General features: G+C 41.3%; 1 protein-coding gene and 1 pseudogene across 1 annotated transcript; both read left to right on the top strand.

Annotated features, from left to right (window-relative positions):
* The first annotated feature begins 4,469 nt into the window (after nt 1–4,469).
* LOC134193211 (collagen alpha-2(VIII) chain-like) lies at nt 4,470–9,215 on the top strand. Its single transcript, XM_062662021.1, has 14 exons — nt 4,470–4,595; nt 4,654–4,689; nt 4,744–4,797; nt 4,887–4,931; nt 5,002–5,079; nt 6,742–6,795; nt 7,890–7,943; nt 8,003–8,056; nt 8,119–8,181; nt 8,246–8,302; nt 8,388–8,432; nt 8,487–8,513; nt 8,587–8,653; nt 8,717–9,215. Exons 1-14 carry the CDS (start codon nt 4,485–4,487, stop codon nt 9,079–9,081), a joined length of 1,110 nt encoding a protein of 369 aa, XP_062518005.1. The 5' UTR covers nt 4,470–4,484; the 3' UTR covers nt 9,082–9,215.
* Nucleotides 9,216–13,121: 3,906 nt separating this feature from the next.
* Nucleotides 13,122–16,349, top strand: LOC134192880 (glycine--tRNA ligase-like; annotated as a pseudogene).
* Nucleotides 16,350–27,283: the final 10,934 nt, after the last annotated feature.

Below are 27,283 nucleotides of genomic sequence, written 5' to 3'. Positions count from 1 at the left end.
CAGCACACCCATGCAGTGACGAAACAATTCGGCTCAACCTTCAGACGGAAAGTGTTGTTTGGCTTTAGTTCAATACAGTTAACAAACCATTATGAACAATCCTATCTAGAGTTACTCTAGTATATGAACATATAGGTGTTAGACAATTGCTATAATATACAACAAGTAGATATGACAGTATTTTGGGTTGGAATTTGGCAATCTTAAACACACATTCTGGTTTTTATACTAACATGTGCACAATCCACAGGAAGTAAACAAAAGCGCTATTGATTATGCGACATCAATACTGTATATTACATCAATACTGTATATTACATCTATGCTGTATATTACATCAATGTTGTATTTTACATCAATATTGTATGTTACATCAATACTGTATGTTACATCAATACTGTATAATACATCAATACTGTATATACATCAATACTGTTTGTTACATCAATACTGTCTATTACTGTATATTACATCAATACTGTATATTACATGAATGTTGTATTTTACATCAATATTGTATGTTACATCAATACTGTATAATACATCAATACTGTATATTACATCAATACTGTTTGTTACATCTATACTGTCTATTACATCAATACTGTATATTACATCAATACTGTACATTACATCAATTTTGTATATTACGTCAATACTGTATATTACATTAATATTGTACACTAGGATCCATGGCGCGTCCTTCGTACGGGCAAGATACTGTAGTGTAGAGATAGGTCTGTGTACACGTCACGTGCACCTTTGTTGCGAGGTCCCGGATATTCTGAATGAATTCGAATATTGCTCTTCGCGCTTGTTTCGATAGAAATCGACACACTCCCCGTGTAGCGCTTGCTGCAGAAAACGTGTAGGTTGGGTTCGGTGCAAATGTAATCAGAATTTGGAGAGAAACGAAAGCGATAGAGAGTAAGTCTCGTCGCCAAGAGATATTCGATCGCTCAAAGCTTTGCGAAGGACGACGGTGCATACGTTCTACACGGGTGTAGTGTGGGCGTGTATTCGAATGAACGGGAATGTGTAGCGTTTGCGTCGTCGAGAAATTTTACGCGGGGGTCGATCCCTCGAGAGGGGACCCGGTGCATTATTTTTTTATTTTTTTACGCAAACCTTGCCCTGTGCGTGCCGAGTGTGCGTGCCGATTTCGGTTGCAACCGGACAAAAGACGTCGCCCCCAAACGCGAACACACACACACACAGAGACAGACAGACAGACAATTTGAGCTTTATATAGTAGAATACATGAATACTGTATATTACATCAATACTGTATATTACATCAATATTGTATATTACATCAATACTGGTTATTACTTCAATACTGTATATTAATTACATCAGTACTGTATGTTAAATCAATACTATATATCACATCAATACTGTATATTACATCAATACTGTATATTACATCAATACTGTATATTACATCAATACTGTATATTACATCAATACTGTATATTACTTCAATGATGATGTTATTACGAATATTGCAATTGAATGTCACGGCCTTGACAATGACGTCATATCATCACATATCAAGTTATTAGAAACAAAAAGTGATAGAGTAAAACAATCCACTAGAACTCGTTAATGATTCTAGATGATATACGACGCGTACAGCTCTCTCAGAAATGAGGTAATTACGTAGACATGTCGAAAACTTGCAAGGATACTTGCTACTAGTTTCCTTGTAATATTTAATATTGGTGTAAGTAATCGAGAGAATAGGCGTTTGATAGGTCTTTGTCACTTTCACCAAAGCGATTCCCTAGATTGTCTGTAGCTGCAATTTATATATGCATGACTGCGTCGTTTACTATCTGCTCGCTAGCTAGCGACACGTACTGCATGAATCATTAATTATTAACTAGTACTCTATAGTAAACAAGTCGACAAAGTGATGAACCTGAATATTGAATTTAGGAGAACTTCCAAAGTTCTTCCTTCTGTCTTGATCGAGACGACGACTATGTCTGCCGTAGCCTCTTCCACAATGACGGGCAATCGAGTACTTTTTCGAAACGTAACCTTAGCGAAACCTGATGTAAAGAAAGCTGAAGATTAGGCGAAAAGGAGAAGGAAAGGTGACTCACTGTAACTCTCGACAACGTGGCGTCATCGACAACTCGGACTGATATTGCTGGGTTCGCTTTGAGATCACGTGAGAACAAAGTGAGGTGATAATTTGGTCTATCGACGGAAGATGTAAAGAGGCTATTCGTAAGACTAGGGGGAATGCATGTAGCTATGTAGAGAGAGGATACGGGAAGCAGGTAGAAATGCGGGAGAGAAAGAGCTAGTAATGAGTGGGTGTGTATCTACATAGAGGATGACATGCAAGCTAGCAGACACTCACGAATGTCAGTTCGTGTTTTGGAATGCGAAGAAGCTGTACGTTTATTCTTGATACTCTGCCAATGGTCTTATTCGAAGACTCTCAAACGCATCCTGTCTAGCTAGAACGCAGTTCATACAACTCAAAACCTTTCCGGCTACCGCTACACTAAGAGCTAAATCATTAATAGTATGTATGCGTTTGTCGGAATCGTGTAGCGGTCAGAAAAAAGGAAATACAGCAGTAACAAATTAAGGTTGTCTGTATGTAAAATTGTATTATTAGCATCATTGAAAAGTTGATGCATTATAAGTGTAAGGAAATGAAGGAATGGTATTGGTGTCAAACGCTCTCACGCAACACATGCAGACGAAAAAAATTAGGCTGAAGCTGTAAAAGTAAATTTGGCAAATAATCATTTTTAGTTGATATTGTGAATTAAAATAAATTATTCAAATTTGATTTATTAGATAGCATGAGCAGTAACAATGCTATTCTTGCTAAAATGTATGCACAACATTATTGCATGGTTTTAGATAATTGTTATAACAAAATTAATATTATAACTGTAATACGGATAGTAGAGTTTGGCACTTTGTATCAAAAACTTAAAAATTAAAGAGGTGCCAAACGAAGGAGCAACGTACTTGGCCGATGTTGCTCAAATGTTGCATTTGACCATTGGAGCACTTTAGATATTTAGTAACTATTCGATTAAATTAGTAAAAATTAGACTAGACTATTTGTAAATAACAACCAATAGTTGAAATATTTACTTAATTCTTAACATTAGTGTTTGTGGTCAACAGGATCGAAGGCTTCGTATCAATCCCTTCCATAGCAAATAGCATTCCTTTTGTAAGGCAACATTTTAAGACAAGTGACTCATATGCTAAGCGTAGGACTTGCTTTTCTAGATCAAAATAGACATGCACATGCAACTTCCCGTTGTTGATCTTGTTGCATGCTGCAGCTCGGTCGATTTTGTTGCAATGTAAAAGCAGCTTATCTAAGTTCGATTACTACAGTTGCAGTTGCTCGTCTTAGTGGCATCAGACCTGCATGCAAGGATGAGTGAAACGAGTCACGTGCGTTGATCACTATGACTCAGATTTTTGTATCGAGTACTGCACTATGTATATGTATCCGTATTAATTAAGGTATTCTATGTGCATCATATCTTATTATATGCATGTGTATTGACAGTATGTTACTGATTTGGAAGTCGTCTTCTGTGCGCTTCCTGCCAATTAGTCTATACCTCACCGTGGAAACATGCAGAGAGTTGCAGGACGCCAGTACTGTAGTAAATTTAGATCGACAAGAAACGAACGCTTTACCTTAGTGTAGAGTCGAGAAGGACGCCACGCAACGTCCTTTCTCCTAATTTCGTCGACACAACGACTATGTCTGGTAGAGCTTCTTCTACATTCACTCGCATTTTTCTACCCTTCTGGAACAACACCATTCTACGTTTGGCAAGCAGAAAAGTATAGAAGATGAAAAAAAGAGCAGGAAAATTTTTGTCTTACTTTGTAGCCGCTAGATAACGTCACGACTTTACTGTTCCGTTGGGCGATATCTGCATGCGCGTGGAGAATGGGCGGATCACGTGCATACATGTCTAATTACTCTCAACAGCCAACTCGTAATATTTAGTTACGTAATCAAAAGAAAAAAGGAGCTAGTTGCTACGTTCATTTCTCACAGTGACATCTAGATTTATATATACATGCATGCCCAGCCATGTGCAACGACGCCAGTCTACCTGACTAGCTAGCATTGATGTTGGCTTGTTCAAGCTACAGTTTAACTTATCAAATTTTACTGTGCCAAGCGTTTGTAAAATCGACGCGTACCGCACAGTAGCGGTAGCTTGTTCGTTAACCAATCAATAAATTGTTGAGATAGATTTCACTATAATATGTGTCACGTTTAGCTAATGTTGCAGGTCTGGTGATATGGTCTCACCATAAAAGGACTTATTCCGCAATTGATATGCCTAGCGATCCATTTCCTAGAAATGTATTTGTCACGAGAAGAGTAGGAGTGGCAGCACAGACGTGATATAAGGAGACGCTCCATCGATTTCTTCTCATTCTGCAGCACGTGCAGGTCGGGCAAGCAAGGTATGAGAGCTATCGAGTCACTCGTTGTCGTTACTCTTATGGCTAGCAAAATCACTGCTAGTACAGATGGAGATGCAAGCAGTGAAGTGTGCGCTGGAGAGAAAGGCGACAAGGTGAGAGGAAATGCTAATTTGTGATATTTGCATAGTATGACGTGTAATGGATTGTAAGGGGGAGACAGGCCATCCGGGATCTTCTGGACTGAGAGTAAGTAGTTGCTGACGTTAGACTAGAGCATGTAATACATTGATGATTGTTTAGGGATACAAAGGAGAGAAAGGTGAAACTGGAGCTTCTGGTAATGATGGAGTTAAGGTAAGAATCAATTGATTAATTGCAAAATACGTATTTTAGCTAGAGCAACACTTTCACATTGAAATAAAAAGTTAATGTGACTATTTTAGGGTGATGCTGGTGTGAGAGGTCCACCTGGAGTGCGTGGTCCTGTCGTAAGATGTCGCCATTTGAAGACGATGGTTGTTGTTGTTGATTTTGTTTGAACGAATATTTTACTGCTAGGGTCCACCTGGGCTGATGGGTCCGACTGGCTATGGTAAGACTGGAGCTCAAGGTCCGCAAGGAAACCCAGGAAGTCAGGTAATATCTATTCTATGATAAGATATTAGGGTTTTATACTGAGACTCGTAGTTTCTGAAACTGCACTTTGAGAAAAATGAGAAAATTCAATAGTATTCGTAATGGTTAAGTAATTCAAAAGACTCATTGCAAGTTGTGCTGTTTTATTTGGTATACAATTTACCATTTTGTATTTTCAAATTGTGCTGTTAATTTCCGACTTCATAAATTAACATACTAAAAGTAATAAGTAAAATAAATTATTTAATTGTTGTTGTATAACGTTTGTAACACATAGATGTATAATCAGCGAGTTTTGGTTGTAACACAAATGGATGCGCAAACATTTAGAATAGTTGAGTAGCTGCATTTGTTGATGACTAAATACTGAAAATGCATTAATCTAATTAATAATAGTATACTAAGAATTGCTATAACAAATTTTTTATTTTGCAATATAAGAAAACAACGGAAGAAGTCTATTAAATGTTTACAAATATAGCGTGTGTGTTTGTTTGTGTGTCTGTCTGTGTTTGTTTGTTGGCTTGTTTGAGTCTTTGTTTGTCTGTGTGTGTTTGGTTGTTTGTGTGTGTGTGTGTGTGTGTGTGTGTGTGTGTGTGTGTGTGTGTGTGTGTGTGTGTGTGTGTGTGTGTGTGTGTGTGTGTGTGTGTGTGTGTGTGTGTGTGTGTGTGTGTGTGTGTGTGTGTGTGTGTGTGTGTGTGTGTGTGTGTGTGTGTGTGTGTGTGTGTGTACAGAGCAGTGGTTTTGGCAGTGCTATTGTATGGATCTGAAACTTGGGTGCTGAAGGCTCACCACACAAAATGGCTCAATGTCTTACAATCGTTGTGTGAGAACCATACTTGGAGTCAACAGATTTGAGCAATGGCATAAAAGGTTAAGAACACGAGTTTTAGCTAAAAAAGTTGGCATGCATTGGACAATCCCTAACATCATAATGAAGCAGCGCGATTGAAGTGGCTGGGTCATGTGGGTAGAAATAGTGAATGGATGAGGAACGACTTCCAAAGAAACTGATGTTTGGGGAATTGAGGAAGACAAGACCTTGCCATGGAACAAGAAAGATATGAAGAGATCTAGTTAGTCAAGATCTGCAATTAGTAGATACCAAAAACATTTGGTACAAGCGATGCCAAGACCGGAATGGGTGGTTCAGTCTTTGTCAAATGGGTATTGATAAGGTAGTCACAAATCGTGGGAAAAGCAGGTGTGCAGCGAATGTACGATTCCAAGGAGTAAGTTTCTTATGTGAATGTAGAAGATCATTTAGACGACACGGCGACCTCACAAGACACAGGCGGTTTTGTCCTAGTAATTTGCCAGTTGCCCAGTAGCACAATCCAAGGGCTCCGCTATCATAGTTTCTTTTACTATGGGCAGCTTCAAGGTTCAAGGTTCAAGGTGTGTGTGTGTGTGTGTGTGTGTGTGTGTGTGTGTGTGTGTGTGTGTGTGTGTGTGTGTGTGTGTGTGTGTGTGTGTGTGTGTGTGTATGAAGTTGTACTCTATACTGTTTGTTGATTACTTTCAAACTGTAATATAAAATATTTGCAGCGTGCATGATTTGTTTTAGATTTATAGGTTAGCGCTATTTAATTAAAAACAATTTTTTGTGTTTTTGTGACTAAGTAGTTTGAAAATAATTTGTTGTATTTGGTGAATTGTTAGGGTCCTGTTGGTCCACCAGGTTTGTCTGGAGTAAAAGGAACAAGAGGAAATAAGGTAATGAGCTGATAGGTTAACACACACACACACACACACACACACACACACACACACACACACACACACACACACACACACACACACACACACACACACACACACACACACACACACACACACACACACACACACACACACACGCACACACGCACGCACACTCTCACACACACAGTGATACACACACACGCACACACACACACACACACACACACACACAAACAAACAAACAAACAAACACACATATACACGAGCGCACGCACGCACAGGCACACACAAACACACACATTTATCAGGTCTATATATATATATATATATATATATATATATATATATATATATTATATATACCTACGTGGTTATCAAACACACGTTATTCAGAAAACATGTTAGTACAGTCTAGAGCCAGTCTATGCCATATCATTTTGGCGTTATATAGCCAGAGTTTCACCGACAGTTGTTCATGTATGCTACTGACTACCTGGCTGACTGCTAAATTTCTTGTGAAAGATAGACGTCTTGCGATGGTCTTCAATACTTCTAAACTGTGTGGTAACCACAAGCCAAGAGATTCGCACACCAGAAAGTGAAAAATACTCCCAGTTGATGTGACATTGGCTTCATGACGGTGATCTTTCTCCATTTCTCCAGGTGCAGCTGCATTTCCCGCATTGTAAGCTGACTGGGTAAGGAATGACGGTTGCATTGTGTTCCTGACTGTTAAATCAAAATAGGTGGCATAGCCTTGTTCGAAGTCAGGGTGAAAAATATCACCCTGTCTGGCACAAGTATCAGTGTTACAGCGCTGTCCCTTACGGTAGTTGCCATTATCCACAAGCAAAGCGTAAAAAAGAACATCGCATAAGGCGTCATGTCGGCGTGTTGTTACGTTGTTTTGGCCACATCCAAGCAAGTGGTTACCAATTTCATCTACGATCTGTCCACAGGAAAAGCGCTTAGAACCCAAATCTGCCGGGAAAAATATATATGTAAATACCCATATATTTGTATATAATACAGATAACACAAATATCACACACACACACACACACACACACACACACACACACAACTGAGTTGGATAATGATAATAGGGAAACAAAGGCAATTTGGGTGTACGAGGAATAGCTGGAGCTGACGGAACACCGGTGAATACAACAGTTATATTTGAGACAAAATTGGTTTAACTTATTTATTTGTATTTGAGGGCCCACCTGGGCACAGGGGGCAAACAGGAGTGACAGGATCAAAAGGGGAAAAGGCAAGCCTTTATCTATATTTTCTAGACTGAAATAATTGGACGATTTGTCTGCAATGACGTAGGGAATCAGAGGAGAACCAGGACACAAAGGAGAGCAAGGGAGGCAAGGAGTACCTGGACAAGCAGTAGGAAACATTTGACACATCGACACACACGCCTTGAATGTTCATCGATAATATGTGTTTTCAGATTGATCCAGAAACTTTAAAGAATTATGTTGAATCAGTCAAGACAATGAGACAAGAAGTAAGACATGTGTGTTTATACACGTAATATATAGGTGATCAAAATAGATTATGATTATTTTACATTAATGTAATAATTATTGTAGGTTGTTGGTAAACTGGACAAATTTAATATCTCTCTTCAATTACAAGTAAGCAAGCTGAATGGGAAGAAATAGTTTTCACTAATTTTTACATTTTTGTAGTTTGAGGACTTGAAACAAGAAATCCTGGTAAGCGAATGTCTGGCAAAGTATATTTCGTGTGCTGATGTTGTATTAATTAACTTAACGTAATTATTTGAAGGCTGGCAGCGAGAAACCAGCTGCTCACTTGTCCGGTGTTGGCAGCTCGCACGGCGTATACAGCTCTGGTGTGTATTGATGTGATTGTAATATTGGTGATAGAAACGTTTTGCAATGATTGTGTTGTGTAGGAACTGTAACTCAATGGTATGAGAGCAGTGGTTCCGTCTGGTCTCCTTTTCTTCGCGGTGGCATGCAGTACAGCAACGGTGTTATCACTGTTCCCAACGATGGACTTTACTACGTTTACGCACAAATGTACTATTACCACGCAAGCTCAAGTTACCGCTATGCTGGTTTTCGTATCAGAGTGAATGCTGCCAGTCGTGCTTTTGCTTATTGGTACAACTACTATTTCCGTGATCATCACACTCATTACATGGGACGCATCATTCAGCTAAACAAGGGAGACAAACTGTCAATAACATTCGAATCCAACTGTTCCTACTACTTTTATAACGAGCGCGCATTTTTTGGTTCGTTTTCAGTGAACTGATTAAAGAGTAGAAACGCTGCATGTTTTAGAGTCGGAAATGAAATTCTCTGCATTTTTTCATTAATTCAATGTGTTTGTTCTCTAACAATTCGTTCTCTATTTCTTTCTCTCTATCGTTTCTTATAAGAAGTAACTGTTAGTGACAGATTTACGTTCCATTGTCTCTGAGTTATCGTAGCAACCAGTTTCAACTTCTAATAAACATTTGATATTAATTAAACATCAAAACAAGTATTCTAGGTCATCGCACTATAAATTAATACATACTACTTTCTATTAGAAATACTGCCAATGTAAGACTATTGTTAGATTTATATAAAACGTAAACAGTATATATATATATATATATATATATATATATATATATATATATATATATATATATATGTATGTATGTATGTATATACGTGTGTCTTCTATGTCGGTACATGTACTGCATGTACCCTGTAGATACAGCTTTTTGCACGCTATAGCTACGATGTCTTATTTCGCTTCATTTACGTACCAAAAGAGAAAAGTAAAGAAGCTGATCGAGTAAAAGCGTAAAAAGTTGTCATTGACGTCACGAATCTGGTCGCAGCTCGCGCTAACGATATTTTTGTGTGAGAGCGCTAAAATGAATCACGCGCAATACGAAGTGGTACGTACACTTGTATAGTGACTCTACAGATTTAATGGACAAGTGACTAGCGCTAATGTATACAACTGTTTCTGCACACAGGCAGTAGAGTGCAAGCCAGTTGCATCATTGGCATACATAATCTTACAGCAGTCTCTGTAGCCACGTGTCTTTTTGCACGTAACCGCGATTGCATCGATGTTTTAGTTTACTGCCGTTCTATTCTAGTCGTAACTCTAGTATGCACTGTAGGGTATACTAACATCTAGGCAACAACAACAGGTTAGTAGTAATACAAATTGTAAAATTAGGTGCTAAGCATATGCGGCGCGGCGTTTGCTTCATGTCTAAGATCGCCTCACCATAAATACGTTCTAACCGCCTTGCAAACTGTCGTCTCGGACAACCAAATTACTACAATTTTTATCTGGACGTCCGGTTGCTGACGTATTTATCCGGGCAGTGCCGTGTCTTTTGGAAATAGTAACCATGCATACAGCTAAAATGTTCAGTACGACTCTGTTATTGTTTGAAACTCAAAGGTGTAATAGAGTCATGTCGCACTTATGAAACTGACGTATGCGCGCGCAACAAAGCCAAATTTTTGAAATGGAAACATGAAAGGAGAGGAAGAAAAGAAGGAGACAAAGATCCAAAGAAAAGGTCCGTGTGTACATGTAATACTAAAATTGATCAAGGAAAGATCCTAACAGCAGTCGAAGGTCTAGTTGGCACTCCACTTGCTATAAATCTGCGCTAACATGCACAAGAGTCTTAATTAATTAATTAGTAGCTAAATGCACAAAATGTATTACCTCTTTCATACTTTTGACGCTTACACTGATAGATGCGTGTGTGTCGCACTAGAGATTTGCTAATGATACAACAGCTAAAACTTTGGACAAATCAACTTTGGACAAATCCAATTATTACCCCATTTACTCATTCACTAGCTAGCGATAACTTACTCCAGTAATCTGAATTCTAGCCGCAGAGACTAGGCAACACAGTGACACGCAATCTACAAGCATTCGGAGAACGCGTAGACGGCTGTATAGCTTAAAAATATTAATTAGCTTCAGCGGTGCAGCAGGTGTACAGACAAACGCGTTGCAAACCGAAGAACAATTAGCCTCTGTGCGATTGGTCAGAAGAAACACGTGATCAGTATATGTTAGGTTGTGAAGTGTTGTTGATATTGAACACTGACTTTAGAGTAGAGAGTGTGTTAACAGAACGTCAATATTGCTGTATACAATAGAGTAAAGTGAATACCAAGAGAGTAACAAATCTACGATACATGGTGTCAGGACTAAGCCATGTCTGAACATGAAGAGAACGAGATTGAGGTGCCACATGCGGAAACGGCAGCGAAAGCTACAGCCATTATGCCGGTCTGTACTACGAAGCAACGTTTCGTTGCCGCATCAACTCAAAGTGACGGGCAACGTGTGACAGGCAACGTGTCGGTACAGTGAAGGCAGTGGAAGCAAGTGAGCTGGTTTCAGGATTGAGGAGCCAATCAGGTGAGAAAATAGTTGCCACATTCATTACGTGTGTTGCTCCGGATGCTCTGGAAGTATACAATGCGCTCCCTTTCTAGACGACAGCTGATGTGCAGGACATTCAGAAGATTTTTGATTTAATGAAAGAGCATTTTCTAGGAGAAACGAATACAATATAGGAGCGCTACAATTTCCAGAAGAGGCAGCAAGAGGACAACGAGACGAATGATTAGTATGTTACTGCTTTGAGAACTCTTGCCCGCACATGCTTGTTTGGAACGAGTGAAGATGAATGTTTGAGAGATCAGCTTGTGTACGAAGTCAAAACGAATGTGCTACGGAAGCAACTATTACAAAAGAAAGGTTTGACACTAGCTAAATGCCTAGAAATGTGTAGAGCCTACGAGGCCACCACACAGCAGATGAAAGTGATGACCGGAGAGGAGTTGGTACATTCCGTGAGTAAACGGCAAACAAAGCCTGAAAACTCGTAGGCTCGAGAGTTTATCGAGAGTTCCTGGAGCTGTTGAGGAGACACCACCGCCCGCGCATCCACGGAGGTCTCACTTGCGGTTGGTCTTGCATAAACCGAGAAAACACTGTCGAGTCGTAAGCAGGAACGCGCGAAAGGCAGGAGCACAACCGAGCATGCGCGTACTCTTACCCACCATCGGCGCAGGTTCGTCGCCGGTGAGCAACCGTACGTGGGACACTGCTTTTGCTTCTGAAAATATGCCCAACCCCGCCGAACCAAACCGCTGAAACCGCTCGTGCCTTGCTAGCCTGACTTTAACCCAGACTGCGCACGTACACTAGACCCCGTTGTCCAGTCTCGCTTACCGGCCCTGCGACTCCTCACAAGACTACGCACACCAATGTTACTGTTCGTGCTGCACGACTACAAGACTGCCTGCCTGTTATCATCATAAACGCTACATGGATGTGATTACACCTCACCAATAGATTAACCATGCTCCCCTGTCCCGACGCCATGCGAAGGCATTCGCAGCGGCTACATCTCGACTTACTACTCGCCGCCATTGCCTCTGCTCTGTTACTTATCTTGTCAAGACGGTGCTCACGACTGCTACTGCTTACAACGGCCAACACTATACCAATGTTCAAGTCAGCACCGCGCTCCAAGGTGACGAGACGGTGCCCGCAATTGCTACCGGTCGTGCCGCCAGACGTCTCACTGTGCTCGGACACTAGCTGCATAGGCAGACGGACTGCCCCACTCGCTGGCAACATGGCTTTCTGCTCAGCCTTCACGCTGCACTGCCAGCGGCACTGCGCCATACCTGCAACCGCTAACGGTCGTGCCACCAAATGTATCTCTGTGCCCGAGCCCTGCGTAAGCAGACGGACTGCCTCTTTCGCTTGCAACATGCTGTCTGCTCGGCATTCTCGGCCTCTCGCAATGTGCTTGTTTGCATCAGCGCAAAACTTGACACGCCAACGCCCACAGCAGCTACCCCTTTTCTCATTGCAACCAGCGAGCTGCTCATACGCCCTATACGCTTCAACCGTTGCGACAAATATCTTCGCTACCACCAGGTACGCTGTTGCGCGCTTGTGTGCCACTCGCTCGCGCGCGATATCCTCTCTCCCGAATATATGCGACCACGTGGCACCAAAATAGCACGAAAACAACGCGATGGCAAATACAGCACGCGGAATCGAGATAATTTGCAGCCGCAATAGAAGCCGAGTCATCTAACTGCTGTCTTTTGAGCAGGCGGTTTGCCAGTGCTTAATCCAGTGGCCCTGGCAGTCTCCGTCGCGAGTTCGGACTTGCCCTGTTGATATTCTCCATTTTGACTGCTCACCGACAGCCATTAACAAAACGAAACAAAACACTCGCGCTCTGGGACGCTTGCTGCGCTGTGCCGGCGAAATAGTCACTGGCGATCCGCATGCTCTGTTCATCGCAAGACCCTCGTGAGTCTGCCGTGCGCGTGCGCTAAGCATCGCATCTCCGGACGAATTCAACTACGTTTAACTGGTTCATTAAACTTTATTTAAACCTAAAATGATTAATATACTTCCAAACACTTAATTAAAATTACTCTTGACCCATTTTGTCACGTTTTATGGTTTGTAGATTACTAAATCTTGCATCTGACCCTAAGGTTGATTCAGGGAAGAAGAAAGTGTGTGTGTGTGTGTGTGTGTGTGTGTGTGTGTGTGTGTGTGTGTGTGTGTGTGTCAGTGGCAGTACAGGTAACTTTTACGTTGAAATATTGCTGTGGAAAGGAAGGTTTCTGTTTAGACTGATAATTATATATGGTAAGGAGAAACTGGGTGGTATACTTTCCAAGTACAACGTGAAGTCACCAATCACAGGAAATGACATATCTCCTCCTATTCCATTTAGCCTCGCGTTTCAGACTTTTACCGGTACTAGTGGTGTATTGCCCGTGGAAGTAACATTACCAGTGGCGTAGCCAGTTGTCTTCACATCTTGCCCGTGAAGACTTCTCTCATTGGCAGGGGCGTAGACCTGCAGCACATGACGATAAGCCTCGACTGTCGGATCAGCGGCTGAGCCTATGATGTAACAAGCGTCCAGCCAGCTAGCAACCTCAAGCTATAGCGTATTAGCGCTATTGATTCCGGTCTTACATTTGGTTTTGCGAATCGCTGATATGATCAAGAGACAAACTTTTATCGGTATGGGTTTATAAAGACAAACGAAACCGTTGAATGGTTTAGCACTCATGCATGCAAGTGCACATACAGAGCCAGCCTCTCCACTGATTGTCATTCTGGAGCGGGGCGAGAATTAACAATCCGGAGAATTACGAAGTCGGAGAGAGACTGGCTCGAGTCACCGACACTGGGTAGTTGATATTGACCAAAATGTTGATCGATCCTCTATTTTGCATGGTGCTGTCCGATACTTTTTAAAATGAGGAGGTAAATGCAGACCTTTCATTAATTTCAAATGCAGTTGAACGCATCTATTACTTATAAACAGTAAATGGATTTCAAGTTATACGTGCTTGGAGCATTAATGAGCTATCACTAGTGAGCTGAGTATTGTGCACCTTTTTCTAGGCCCATGCAATTGCGCCCAAATCACCAAGCCGTCACGTGCTGTGAAGAGTTTGTGTGAGGGTCTGGCTACGCCCCTGATTACATGTAATTGCTTTGTCACTGACGCTAATCCATCTCTGAATTGATTGTAATTTGTGTATAAGATTTCTTCGCCCTGAAACTGAACAAGGAATAATTGGCAACTTCCATCGGCTTTTACAATACAATAACGGCAAACTCCCATTTTCTGCTACTCAAATCAGACTCGCATTTCCAAGCAAGATTTCTCCTCGGTCTGGACTACTTCGAGTCAGGTATGAGAGATTGGTTAAGTTTTATGCTTACTTGTATGATTAGTGTTTACATTGTATTTGTAGAGAATTTACGCTGGCCGAAATCGAACACTTTGCTGATCCCGATCACAAGGAGTGCCCAAATTTTGACTCTGTTGCAGACGTGCAGACACTCTTCTATTCAGCTTGCAACCAATTAGACGGGCAACCAGCACAACTACTGACTCTACGATCGGCAGTCGAGTCGGTATGTGCAACTGTGATGATGTCACTTGCTAACATACATTATTTTTTGGTTTTTGGTGTTAGGGTCTTGTGTGTAATAGCAAGTTAGGATATTTTCTATGTCGAATCTATTTGTTCATGACCAAGATCGGTATTCATCCCGACAAATTTCGATTTCGACAGCACATGTCCAATGAAATGGCTCACTACGCGGGTGACTGCTGGGATGCCGAATGTGGTCGACGGTGTTGTATGCTTGTCTTGATTATTGTTTGTGTGTCTAGGGTTGGGTTGAATGCATAGGCTGTGCCGATCGATCTTGCTACGATTTGTCTTGTCACATGAAAGCAACCGGTGCTGCATTGGTAGCAAAGAAAGATTTGAAAGAACCGATATCCATTCTCGTAATGGTCAGTGCTTGTTGTGCACGTGACTGTAGTGTAGCTACGTCCATGCAATTAGAGTCAGTTTGTGGATGTAGTGTAACGTGGTTTGTTTGTCTTGACTAATTGCACAGACTAGCTGATGTTGTTGAAGCGGTTCCAGAAAAAGGAGCAGTTGGTAAAAACTTTCAAAAAGGATACCCGAAAAATCATAATGGAAAAGCTCACCGTATTGACGCTGGACGAAGTGAGCCAACATGAAGACTCTATAAAGAAGAATGTGTCAGCGAGTTTGTATTCAAGTGTACCTTACTTCTAAGGATGATGTGAAATTGTGTTGTCTTTGGCAGGAGATATGATCTGGGTGTCGATGGCAAGTCATTTCAGTTGGAATCCAATATGATTAAAGTTCAGAGATATCAGAAGAAAGATCAAAGTTAGCCGCTTCTTGTTTTCTTTAGTCTTCTAGACTAAGTCCATTGCCATGTTATTGTTACTTGTGTAGCCGTTGATGTCGTGCCTGGTGTGATCGAACCATCCTTTGCGATCGGTCGAATAATGTATGCAATTTTAGAACATAATTATCGCGTTCGAGAAGGAGATGAACAGCGATCAGTATTGTTTATTATTCTATTTCATCTCTGTTACAGTTCTAGAACCGTTTATTGTTTTTCTAGTGGCTGTCTCTACCTGCTGTTATTGCTCCTGTCAAGTGTTCAGTGCTACCACTGAGCAGCCACTCAGATTTCATTCCCTCAGTTAAGAATATCTGTCCGTGCGTTTGTGTGTTCTGTTGTGGTATTTGAGTGTTTTGAAAGTTTTGGTTTTGATGTAGCTGATGCTCTGACTAGATTGGACGTGTCGCACAAGGTTGACGACGGCAGTGGTTCTATTAGTCGGAGATACACACGGACGGATGAGATTGGCATACCGTTTGGTATCACAGTTGACTTCGACACAGTGAGGAAATCTCCAATGACTTCTACGCTAAGGAAGCGTGATAGCATGAAGCAAATACGAGTAGAGGTAGCGCATGGTCGTATGTATTTTACTGTGCGACGTTAGTGGATGTGATTTCTGTTTGCGGCCATTTTTTTCAAGTCTCTGAACTGCCGGCGCTTGTTAGTCAACTGTCTCGTGGTGCCCTGACGTGGAGTGATGTACGCGTTTTCCGGAGTTTACAGCTCAAGAAACGACTATTTAATTGAGGTTTCATGACAAACGCAAGCGGTATGTCGTTTTTGTAGTCTTTAGTGCATATTTAGAGTGATTTGGGGGAGGTAACTCTACGTCTAACGTTTACTACCTGTTTGTCTTTCTTGTCGTTTGTTGTTGTGGCAATTGTGGATAGATTTCTGCTGCGCTAGGGTTGCTTTGTTGGTGTGAGCTTATCGATTCTTGGCATGCGTAAATTCGTTTTCTAGACAGCAAAAATTACAAAGATGACTCTTGGAATTTGTTCAGTGGTAGTTGCTGTTGTGCAACTCCATGGCAGTCGGTTTCAAGTTTGTTACGGAATGTCAGCTGCATGCATGCGTGCAGAGTTGTTGAAGTTTCTCTCCAATGTTTTCAGTAATGTTTTATGGTGTTTTAGTTACTAATTGTAACGTGCTTTAGAAACGCTCATATCGATTAATCGATAGTCTAGGAAATACGAAAATCTATATTTATTAGTTTTCTAAATCAATCCAATGTTTGATATTTGCTTTTTTGCAATAAACATTTATACATTATAAAAACGAAGTTTCTCATCTATATTACATGTACCTGACGTCTTTATGTGGTCACGTGTCAAATCTTAATGGCATCGGATAAACGTGTAAAGCGATTAACCTTTAATCCCGACTATTGTAAGGCCTCTCGAACCGCCTTAACGTACGTGCTCTTTGTATTGTCGGGCAGATAATGCTCGTCGAAATTTTTCGAAAACGGACAAATCAAAGACGACGGCAGCACGTCGGTACAATTCGAGCTCTTGCCCAGCCATTGCACCGACACGTCGTACATGCTGTGACCGTCGTCTTTGCTGAATGAAAGCACCTTTGCCGGCCACCAAGACAGACTGACTAGTTTTGCCCACACGATGTCGTCGATTTTTTATCGAGGGAAGTCGTCGTTGGCGCACTTGCTGCGACTGCTAGAAGGACGAGGCGAATAGAAAAATTCTGGATTTTTTCTTGCGGCTGCGACTGGAGGTCGAGTTGATGGTTCGACTGACTGTTTCTTGTCCAAGTTTTGTTCTTGTTTTGATATCCAGAGAGCTTCAAAAAGAGCCGCGTCTTCTTCTGTAGTAGCAGTACCTCTTCGTGCTCGTACTAAACGTTTCGTTTGTGCAATTGGTTTTTTCCTTTTTGTCATTTTTGACGTCAATCTCGTGGAAATGTTTTTCTTTGTCCCTTTTGATGACAATCTGCGTCGCTGATGCGCCTTTCTCGTTTCAATCCATTTTTGTTTCAATTTGGTTTTATTCTTGCTGTTTGACTTGTTTTCTTCTTGTTGTAAGGATTGTGAACGACAGCTTGTTTTGTCGTCTGACGGATTGGCAATGAATGATTGATCTTCGTCTGTATTTTCGTCCACACGAGTCGACATTTGGTGTTCTATATCTCCGTCTGTTTGATGACGTTGTTCTTCGTCGGAACTATTGCAGCTGTCTGTTGGCGTGTCGATCGACGGTGGACGGTCTAGTTGATGGAAAGAGTTTGGTGATGGCGGGTAATGTTCGTCACGACAAAACTCTCCGGCAATGTGGAGCGACATCATTTTGATGGCCTCCCTCGTATTCAACCGATGATATTATTTTATCTTGAAACACTGGGTTGATTTCCGTAGTCATTTCGTGATTGATCATGAAGTTTGGTAAGTAGTTGAATCCCAGATGAGGAATAGTCGGGGATTGTGATGGAGCAATACATCTCAGATATGGACAAGCGAATGGTGGTATTGACGGAGTCTGTTGTATCATTGTGTACATAGAAACTTGTCTCTCGGATTGTGACCGATAGCAATCGGAATGAGGATGGGGATATGTACATGATACAACCTTTTTCGTTGCGTTTACCATTTCGCTGGCAGTCAAAGTGCAACCGTCTCACCATTCATTGGATGCAGGCCATCAACACGGCTGCAATCTAAGCCAGAGTTCGAAGCGATCTTATTTTGTTTTGTCGCTTTTGCATTGTCTCCGTCGTGACCGTCTGATTGTCGTCGTTTGTTTTTGTCTAATATTTCTTGGTCGACGTCACAGCTTGACGTCTGATCTAGATAAGTTGATGATTGGCGTAGTTTCCTCTTCTTTTCTCCCTTTTGTTGTCTTCTCTTTTCTTTTAGATTTGACGAAATGCTTTTGTGTATCGCTCGTTTGTCTTTGAAAGGCGATTTGTAAGTGTTGATATGAGGGAGAGCGTCTCTTGTTGTCGTCGATGTTCTTACCGGTTGCATTTCTTTGCTTGGAAGAGATAATGTTTCGAATATACCTTGTTTCTCTTCACTTTCACTTGTCCTATATAGGACCATAATAATAGGTTGCAAGTAGAGATGACATCAGATATACACATGACGATGACGTCATAGCGTCACGTATCAGAAACTAGGGTATGTAGAGTAGGACAGCCCAATCTTGCACGACTAACCAATGATATTATTCTAGACGATAAACGATGCGCAGAGGCTCGTCTACGAGTCCGCTAGATAAACATGTCGGACACTTGAAACGACACAAAGTGACAAATTTCTCTCCAGTTACGTTTAGGCTAGAAAGTGGGTTTGCTAGCTATTCGATGGGTGATTCCAATTTACTTCACATTTATCTCACTTTCACTGAAGCGACACCCTAACTCGAAACGCTCTCTACCGATCTGCCTGCCTCATTTCCTGCTTACAGCCAGCAACACGTAGTGAAACGTTATTCTAGAGAACTATACGTGTAGACAGAACGGTGAACCTGAATGTCGAGTCTAGAAGAACTCCACGGGGAGTTCTTCCTTCTGTCTTGATCGACACGACGACTATGTCTGCCGAAGCCTCTACCACAACGACGGGCAATTGATTTCCCTTTTGAAAGGCTGACCTAGAACGACGTCTGGTAGTGGAGGAACGGAAAGAAGGAGCGATATGTTGCCTCACTCGTGCGTCACCGATGACTCTCACTTTGTCTCTAATCAGATGGTGTGGTGCTGGTTCCGCCTTGGGCGGATCACGTGAGCGTAGCGTGCTTGTGTGTCATGTTACCTCCCGACGAAGATGATTATTGGTGAAGGACGTAGGACATGGAGAGATTACGAGAAACAGGTCATACATGTGCGCGAGAAAAGAGAGAATGCATGAATGGATGGATGTGTATACGATGAGATGCACGAAAACGCTTTCTAATTGGCTAAACGCATTTTCTCGAGTTCTCTATCGATATCGCTAATGTCGGTTTGTGTTACCGGTACAAAATCTCTTCTGTAATCGGACTACAAAATGGACCTTTGTCTACACATTTATAATTGTTTCTCTGCCAATCGGTTTACTCGAAGACTCTCAAGTGCGTTCCGTCTATATCGCAATTCCTGGAAAAGCAAAGGTTTTCTCCATTTGTCCATGGAGAGATTTCCGCTACACTTTGACCCTCTACCTCTAGGCTTGCTGTTTCAATACTGTCGTACGCGTTTTGAGGTCAGAGCAGAGACAATAATTAGAGTAAAAATCCGTTATTTTTGCATGCGAAATTAAGTGAAAACACGATCAAGATCTAATGTCGTCTGGACATGCAAATGGTAGTGCTATCTTTAGAGACGCGTTCACTCATCACACCCATGCAGTGACGAAACAATTAGGCTCAACCTTTAGACGTAGAGTGTTTTTTGGCTTTAGTTCAATACAGTTAACAAACCATTACGAACAATGCTATCTAGATAGCTACTAAACTATATGAACATATAGGTGTTAGACAATTGCTATAATATACAACAAGTAGATATGACAGTATTTTGGATTAAAATTTGCAATCTAAAACACACAGTGCAGCTTTGTATTAAATGGGTAGGAATAGACATGTGGACAAAGGTGTAAAGGAGATTTCGTAAGACATGGGGAATGCGTGAGCCATGTAGAGACGGGATAGGAGAAGCAGGTAGAAATGGAAGAGAGAAGAGACAATGAGTGGATGTGCATTTATCTAGAGGATGACATGCAAGCAGACACTCAGTAACGCTTAATTGATGTCAAAGAAGTTGCCCGTTTATTGTTGTTACTCTGCCAATTGGCTTCCTCGAAGACTCTCAAACGCATCCTGTCTAACGCAATTCATAGAAATCACTAAGACACATGTAGTTTCGATTAATTAATGGAGATTCAGAGCAATTCCGGCTTCCGCTACACTACAAGCTAAATCATTAATAGTATGCGTTTGTTGGCATCGTGTAGCAGTCAGAACAAAGGAAATACAGCAGTAACAAAATTACCGTTGTTTGTGAAATTAGATTAACATAAATGAAAAGTTGATGTATTCCAAATGTGATGAAATTAAAGAATTGTATTGCTGTTAATAGCGCCCACACAACACATTCAGACGAACAAGTTAGGCTCAAGCTCTAAAAGTAACTTTGGCAAATTCATTTTTAGTTGATATTGTGAATTGCAATAAATTATTCAAATTTGATTTATTACATAACATAAGCAGTAACAATGCTATCCTTGCTAAAAACAACATTACTGCATGATTTCAGATAATTGCTCTAACAAAATTAATATTATAACTGTATTATGGATAGTAGAGTTTGGTACTTTGTTTTAGAAACTTGAAGAGATGTCAAATAAGTTTCACTGTACGTCTAGTACTGTATATAATAATTATAATAACAATAACAAATAATAATATTTTGATTCATACCGCTACTGGTACAGTGTTCTAAAAGTTAGAGCTAGGTACACACATACACACTACCTACACGTCTACGTCGAGAATTGCCTTCAAACATGACTACGTACGCAAGTCTAGGCACGTGCACAAAGAGTCTGACTTCTCAGCCATGTGGCTACGGTGCTTTACTTCTGCACAAGATTCTTCCTTACCCTAAATTTCTCTCGTTTCTCAAATGCGGCCCTTCGTGTCTTTTGCTGTGTTTCCAGAGTGCTGCAATCCTGAAGTGTGGAGGCAGGCCTCGGTCGATAGAAAACTGGGAACAGCTCCGGGTCTCAATTCTGCATTTTTACAGCCCAAGCCAAAGCTCTTAACTAGATCTGGCTGTACTTCATAGCATTCTGGCTCAAAGTGGCTGCTACAGATTTCTGTAAACTCAGTAGGACCACCCCAGCTGTCTCTTGTCCTCCGTGTACTTGCGATTCCCACTCTTTTCCTAGTTGAGAATCATTTGAAAATCGAAATACGCTTGCGCCTGATTTGTTTGAGTTGGTGCATCCTGCAGCTACGCAGTAACGATCCATTATTTCTCCACAGATTCGTTGTTTACAAGAAACACTAACGGAAGGTCTCCCTCCAGTGACGTCACAAGATACCACGCCCTTTACCGGAACTCGAATAACCGGAAGCAACTTTCACCTACTATATCACAGCGAAGACTTATCTTAAAAATCTAAAAATATTTTTCCTGTCATAGAACTATCAATTTCCATCATAAAAGAATTTTTAAATTTGCGTTGCAGTTACCCTTTAAGCTTACATACCATATCAGTCCAAAGTTTGTAGCCAAATGAACTACAGGTGGTGCTAATAGCTGGTCAGTCAGTGATGGTAGCACATCTGAAATGGTCATAATGATCACAACAACTGATGCAACCTAAATCCCACACAACAATCAAACGTTACAAACAAGCAGCTTGGTGGGGTAATTCACAGTTATCTATACCTGACTGCAAACAAATCGTGTGCCGTGTACAAACCTTTAAGAACTCCATTTAGGAATTCATACCAAAAGCAGGAATGATACCAAAAGCAGGAATGACCCCACGAAGCACCTCACTTCTCTACAGCATCCGGTAAATGCTGCAGAAGGTGTACTTTCATAGTCACTGCTTTTGTGCCTATAGAGAGAAGCTCAGAGTTCAAAAGATAAGATAGATGTATTAGGATGTATGCACTCATTCCAATGAATCAGAGAATCACAGGCATGGTATAGCTTAAACACACCAATTAATACGAGGCACGTGTATGCCATATAAAACTTTGTAAATTTGATAAAACTTCAGCAGCAGTTTATGAGGCTCTTCTATTTGCTCTCTTGATATATAACTTTAACAAAGCAATCGGCAACCAATCACCGCAAAGAATAATGGACAAAGTATTCTGTTGAGAGAACTCCACGTAAGACAGGCAATGACCAATGGAATAGCCAGGAGCGAAGCTCATTAGCTGTACAATGTACTGATTTGATGTCAACCTCAACAAAATTTTAAAGAAGTACCTACCTGTCCAAGTATATAATTCCTTCGTAGTGTGTTGACTGCGACTGATAACAATCGGTAGACATATGGAAAGAAGGCGTCTATCCAGAACACAACCTGTTTCCACAAAGCAATGTCAATCAAAATAGTAACCAAAGTAATACAGTTGCTCTCTATACCTTATCACCAATAAAGTACGATTCAGATCGTTCAGTCAACCACATATCAAGAAGTGCCCGAGCAATGTCAAGACACACTACATGCATATAATCGATTGTAACATTGTCAACCATGTTGAAACCCGCTGCTGCTACTAAGGAAGAAACCACAGGAAGCATACCACGACACTGCAAAATATTGCATAAAGTAACAACGAATAGAAAAGAAACAAAACCCTATACGTACTGCTGAATTAGTTGCTGTTGCAGTTATAACATCTTGTTTCATAGATTCATGCGTTCTTCTCTCTAAAGTACCATCGTACGGCCAGTACCGATGTAGATGGTCATCTCCAATAGTCATTCCAGGATGGTAACAATGGCAACACGCAGCAATGCCATTAAAATTTTTCATGCACAGTAGCATTGCCCTAGCTGGGAGGTCACATGTCACCAAGACAAGCCGAGCTCTACAACGCTGCATTCCTCTAGCAGTCTCAAATGGAGCACCTACATTGCTCATACATAACTTAAAATACCACTAACTTCAACACTGTAACAAAATTCATACCTTCACTTGAAAGCACACCAATTTGCTGGATGAGAGGGTCAAGAAAAGCTTGAATAGGTGGCTTCCCAGGCTGGAACCACAAAGCATACAAGATGACATACTTCAAAGAATACCTATAAACAGTAAACAAATATACTGACTTACTAATGATAAATAAATCGCATATATACTAATATGCTGCATACTCTACCGAGATTTAGGTGAGAGCTCATTCACCGTAAGGTATACTGGCCAAAGTAAACCACTTCTCGATGTTTGAAAATAGAAACTCCATCACAGTGTTTAAGGTCAGTGTTAATTCCAAGGCGTCTGAGTGCACCCAATGCTAGTGCTATACCTGTAGCTAGACCCACTGATGATGTCAGAAAACAGCGATTGCATTTCAAAATTTCTTAGCAGCTGAGAGCAAAAAGCAGGGTCTGCAATAGAAAGTAAACAATTTAATGACATAAATGGCAACTATTATCAAAATGCCTACCACGGAATAAATGTCCAAGAGCAGTTTCAATATTAAGGACTAGAAAGTCAAGAGGTCGACACACACCAAGGCACTCAGGATATCCAGTGTTGCTCATCCTCTTGCATTATAGTGTCACAGTTAGAGCAAACAAGTCTCTTTTCATATTTAGACATGGCAGATTGCTTCCTCCAGTGAGACTTGAGCCTGTATAGTGATGTAGACATTTTATGCCCTGGAGGAAAGTGAGCAGTAAGAAGCTCGACTATATCTTGAGCAGCCTTCTGAGATATCTTATGGTGAACCAGGAACTCCATTATAAGGATTGCACTCAAATTTAACATCAATGGACAGCCAGGAAATATTCTTTCATCTGCATCTGTGTCAACATTACCATCACTACTTGCAGACCCATAATTTACTTCAGGCTCTTCCAGATCAAACTGAGAGTGGCCAGCAAAGATATACTCTGCCCAGTTCCATCTGTCAGATCCTTCTCCTTTGTCAGAATCATTTTGACTACACAAGGAATCAGTGTCTTCGTGACAATCTTCAGGTAGACAGATGCTCTCTTGCTCAATTGAATATACAGACTCAGTTTCCACCAAGACTGAACACTGTGACTCAGCATCATCGGGTACATTTTCTACAGACATTATTGACTGATAAATATCAGGTGAACATAGAGATGACTTAAAGTCTCAACGTAATAAAGAAATGTCCAGCATATGAGGACATCTATACAATTACTCTTGTCTGACAATTAAGTTAATCAAATCAATCCATCTCTATAAACAAAAACAACAGTACTCGCATATACATACACACACACACACACACACACACACACACACACACACACACACACACACACACACACACACACACACACACACACACACACACATACAGACTTGGACAAAATTATAGGGACACCCCGCTGTGGGTATGTAGTAACACAATAATTAGGTCACAATTTACCAACTATCAATATTGTTAAGAACTTAATAGTTACCGTGTTGATTGTTAGGTTTCTTGAGAATACTGTAGACCCTAAATTGTTTTCTTTACGTTTCGCATTGCGGAAAACGAGATCTAAAAGTGTATGACGTCATGACTGCGTAAGCGTCGTAAGTTAGACTCTCTGTGATTTTGTTTAGTGGTTTTTAAAAAGCCGGTTTTAATAACGCGAAGGAAAATCGAAGCCCTTCACCAGTTCCTCAGTACCGAGTGTTCCCGCCTCTCGCCCTCCTGATTGCGTCCAAACGTCGCGGAACACTTTCTGCCAAGTTGCGGACACGCGCGGCTGGAATCTGCTGCCACGCCTCTTGTAGAGCATTCCAGAAATGTACCCGATAATAGGGAAACAAAGGCAATTTGGGTGGACGAGGAATTGCTACGTATATGTATAGTTTGCGATCGAAAGTGTCATGTGCTCCTTTTCATTATTGTCTGTTTATCTAGAATGTATAGGCTGTGCTGATCGATCCATCTTGTCACATCTTGGTTGCAAAAAAGATGATGTGTCTAAGCTGTTTCTGTCACTCAGGGAAACGTTCTAAAAGAAAGCCTTAAAGCAGTGGGTTGACTCCTGACGAAGTGAGGACTATATGACCATAGTCAGGGGCGTACGCAGGATTTCTCTAGAGGGGGTTCGTAACTAAGTTGCCGAAAAGTTAAGTGCTGTACTACTTTATAGATTTATATTATTTTTTACAGATAATTTCAATGTATCCAAAATCGGGAGTCTCGTTGTGTCTTCTGCTGTCCCCATATGTAATGGTGCTGTGTAGTTGCGCTCATGCGGCATTGCCTAATTCGAATTCCGCCATTACCTACCGCCTAGAGGGGGTTCGTCCGAACCCCCTCGAACCCCCTCTGCGTACGCCCCTGATAGTGTGACGTCATCAAAACATGCGATATCTGGCGATCACGATCACGTAGACGGCTCAAAGTAGGCTCATTCGAAAGAGAATTTATTAACAATTCTTTTAAACAATAGGTTGTCGAGCGAAAGCCGGGCTCCATTTCGGAAAGACAGCAAACGGAAACCCGGGTACTAAACGGAGGCGGACTAAAGGTAATTAAAGGTAATTACTATAAACACTTGACCAAACGTGCTAAGTAGTAGGTAATGCCCGCTATAGACAGGGAGTTGAATGGTAAGCGTACGAGCTTGGTGACTGTCGTCATGGTTAGATTGTTGACTTAATTTGAGATCATTTTCTTTGTTGTGAAAAATCTATGTGTCAGGTAGTGTTGGACGCCATTGTTCTGTCGTCATAGGCAAGGTGGATCGGATGCGACGTCCAAACAGTAACTGGGCATGGATATACCCGTACTCAATTGGTGTGGAGCTGTAGGAGAGCAGAGCTGTGTCCGCATCAGGTTAGGAACTCAGTAGGGACTTGATCGTCTTCACAGCATGTCCAGCCATTCCGTTAGCCTGTGGAAATTGGCGGATGGTTGTGTTGTGTCTAATTATATATATATATATATATATATATATATATATATATATATATATATATATATATTGAAGTAAACTCTGAGAACTCTCTGGCACATAATTAGGGGTCGTTGTCGGTAAACATTTCTTAGGGCAATCCGTGAAGGGCAAAAATTGACATAAGCTGCCGGATCGTGTGAGTAGAGGTCAGTGTGTGCATGAAACAGATCTCAATAAAACGGGAGTAATAATCGATATTGAGTAGATAACTCCTCTTCGCATATTTGAAAAAATACGCGCCTAGTTTTTGCCATAGAAGATAACGAAGTTGGATGGTGATAAGTGGTTCTGTAGTTGGAGTGTGGCTCTCTGCACAGTCCCGAAAATTCCGAATATAGTGTTCTATTTGGCTACTCAAGCCTGGCTACCACACTGAATGCTTTGCTCTTTCCCGAGTTTTGGTTGGTCCTTAGTGTCCTGAGTGCAGCTGCTCTAGTACCTGTAAACGTAGCGTCGCTGGGACCACAATTCTGGGACTGCTCAAGAGTAGGTCGTCTTTATTACTAGTGATCTTTCTCCTCTTTGGCCAGTACGACTTGAGAATTTTAGGTAGGTCAAAGACAAGAGGCCAGTCGTCCTTACAGTATTGCAATAGCCCTGAATAACGGGTCATCCTTTTGGTGGGCTGCTAATTCAGTAAGGCGTTCGTGTGATGCTGAAAGGGAGTCAGTAGCAACGGACATGCAGGCTGTTGCTGAGTCTTGTGGTATGTGATCATGTCGTAGACTAGTGCTAGAGGGAGCTCGCGAAAACGCATCAGCTGTAACTAGATCTTTTCCAGGCACATGACTGATATTGAAGTGGTACGTGTACCTCATTTATTTCAATTAGGCGAAACCGTAATATCCGCGGTGCATGGGAGGCTGTCGAAAAGTTTTCTGGACAAAATTGGCACCAACGGGTTGTGGTCTGTCTCGGTTAAAATTTGGCCTCCAAGAAATAATGGTCGAAGCGTTCGCAAGCCCACGTTACAGGGAGGGCCTCTTTGTCAATCTATGAGTACCATTCCTCCGTTGGAGTGATGGCTCATAATTGATAGGCGATGGGCGCTACTCGG

This window comes from Corticium candelabrum, chromosome 17, assembly GCF_963422355.1.
Source record: "Corticium candelabrum chromosome 17, ooCorCand1.1, whole genome shotgun sequence".
In the NCBI taxonomy this organism is placed as follows: domain Eukaryota; kingdom Metazoa; phylum Porifera; class Homoscleromorpha; order Homosclerophorida; family Plakinidae; genus Corticium; species Corticium candelabrum.
This window is presented reverse-complemented; position numbering and strand designations above follow the sequence as displayed.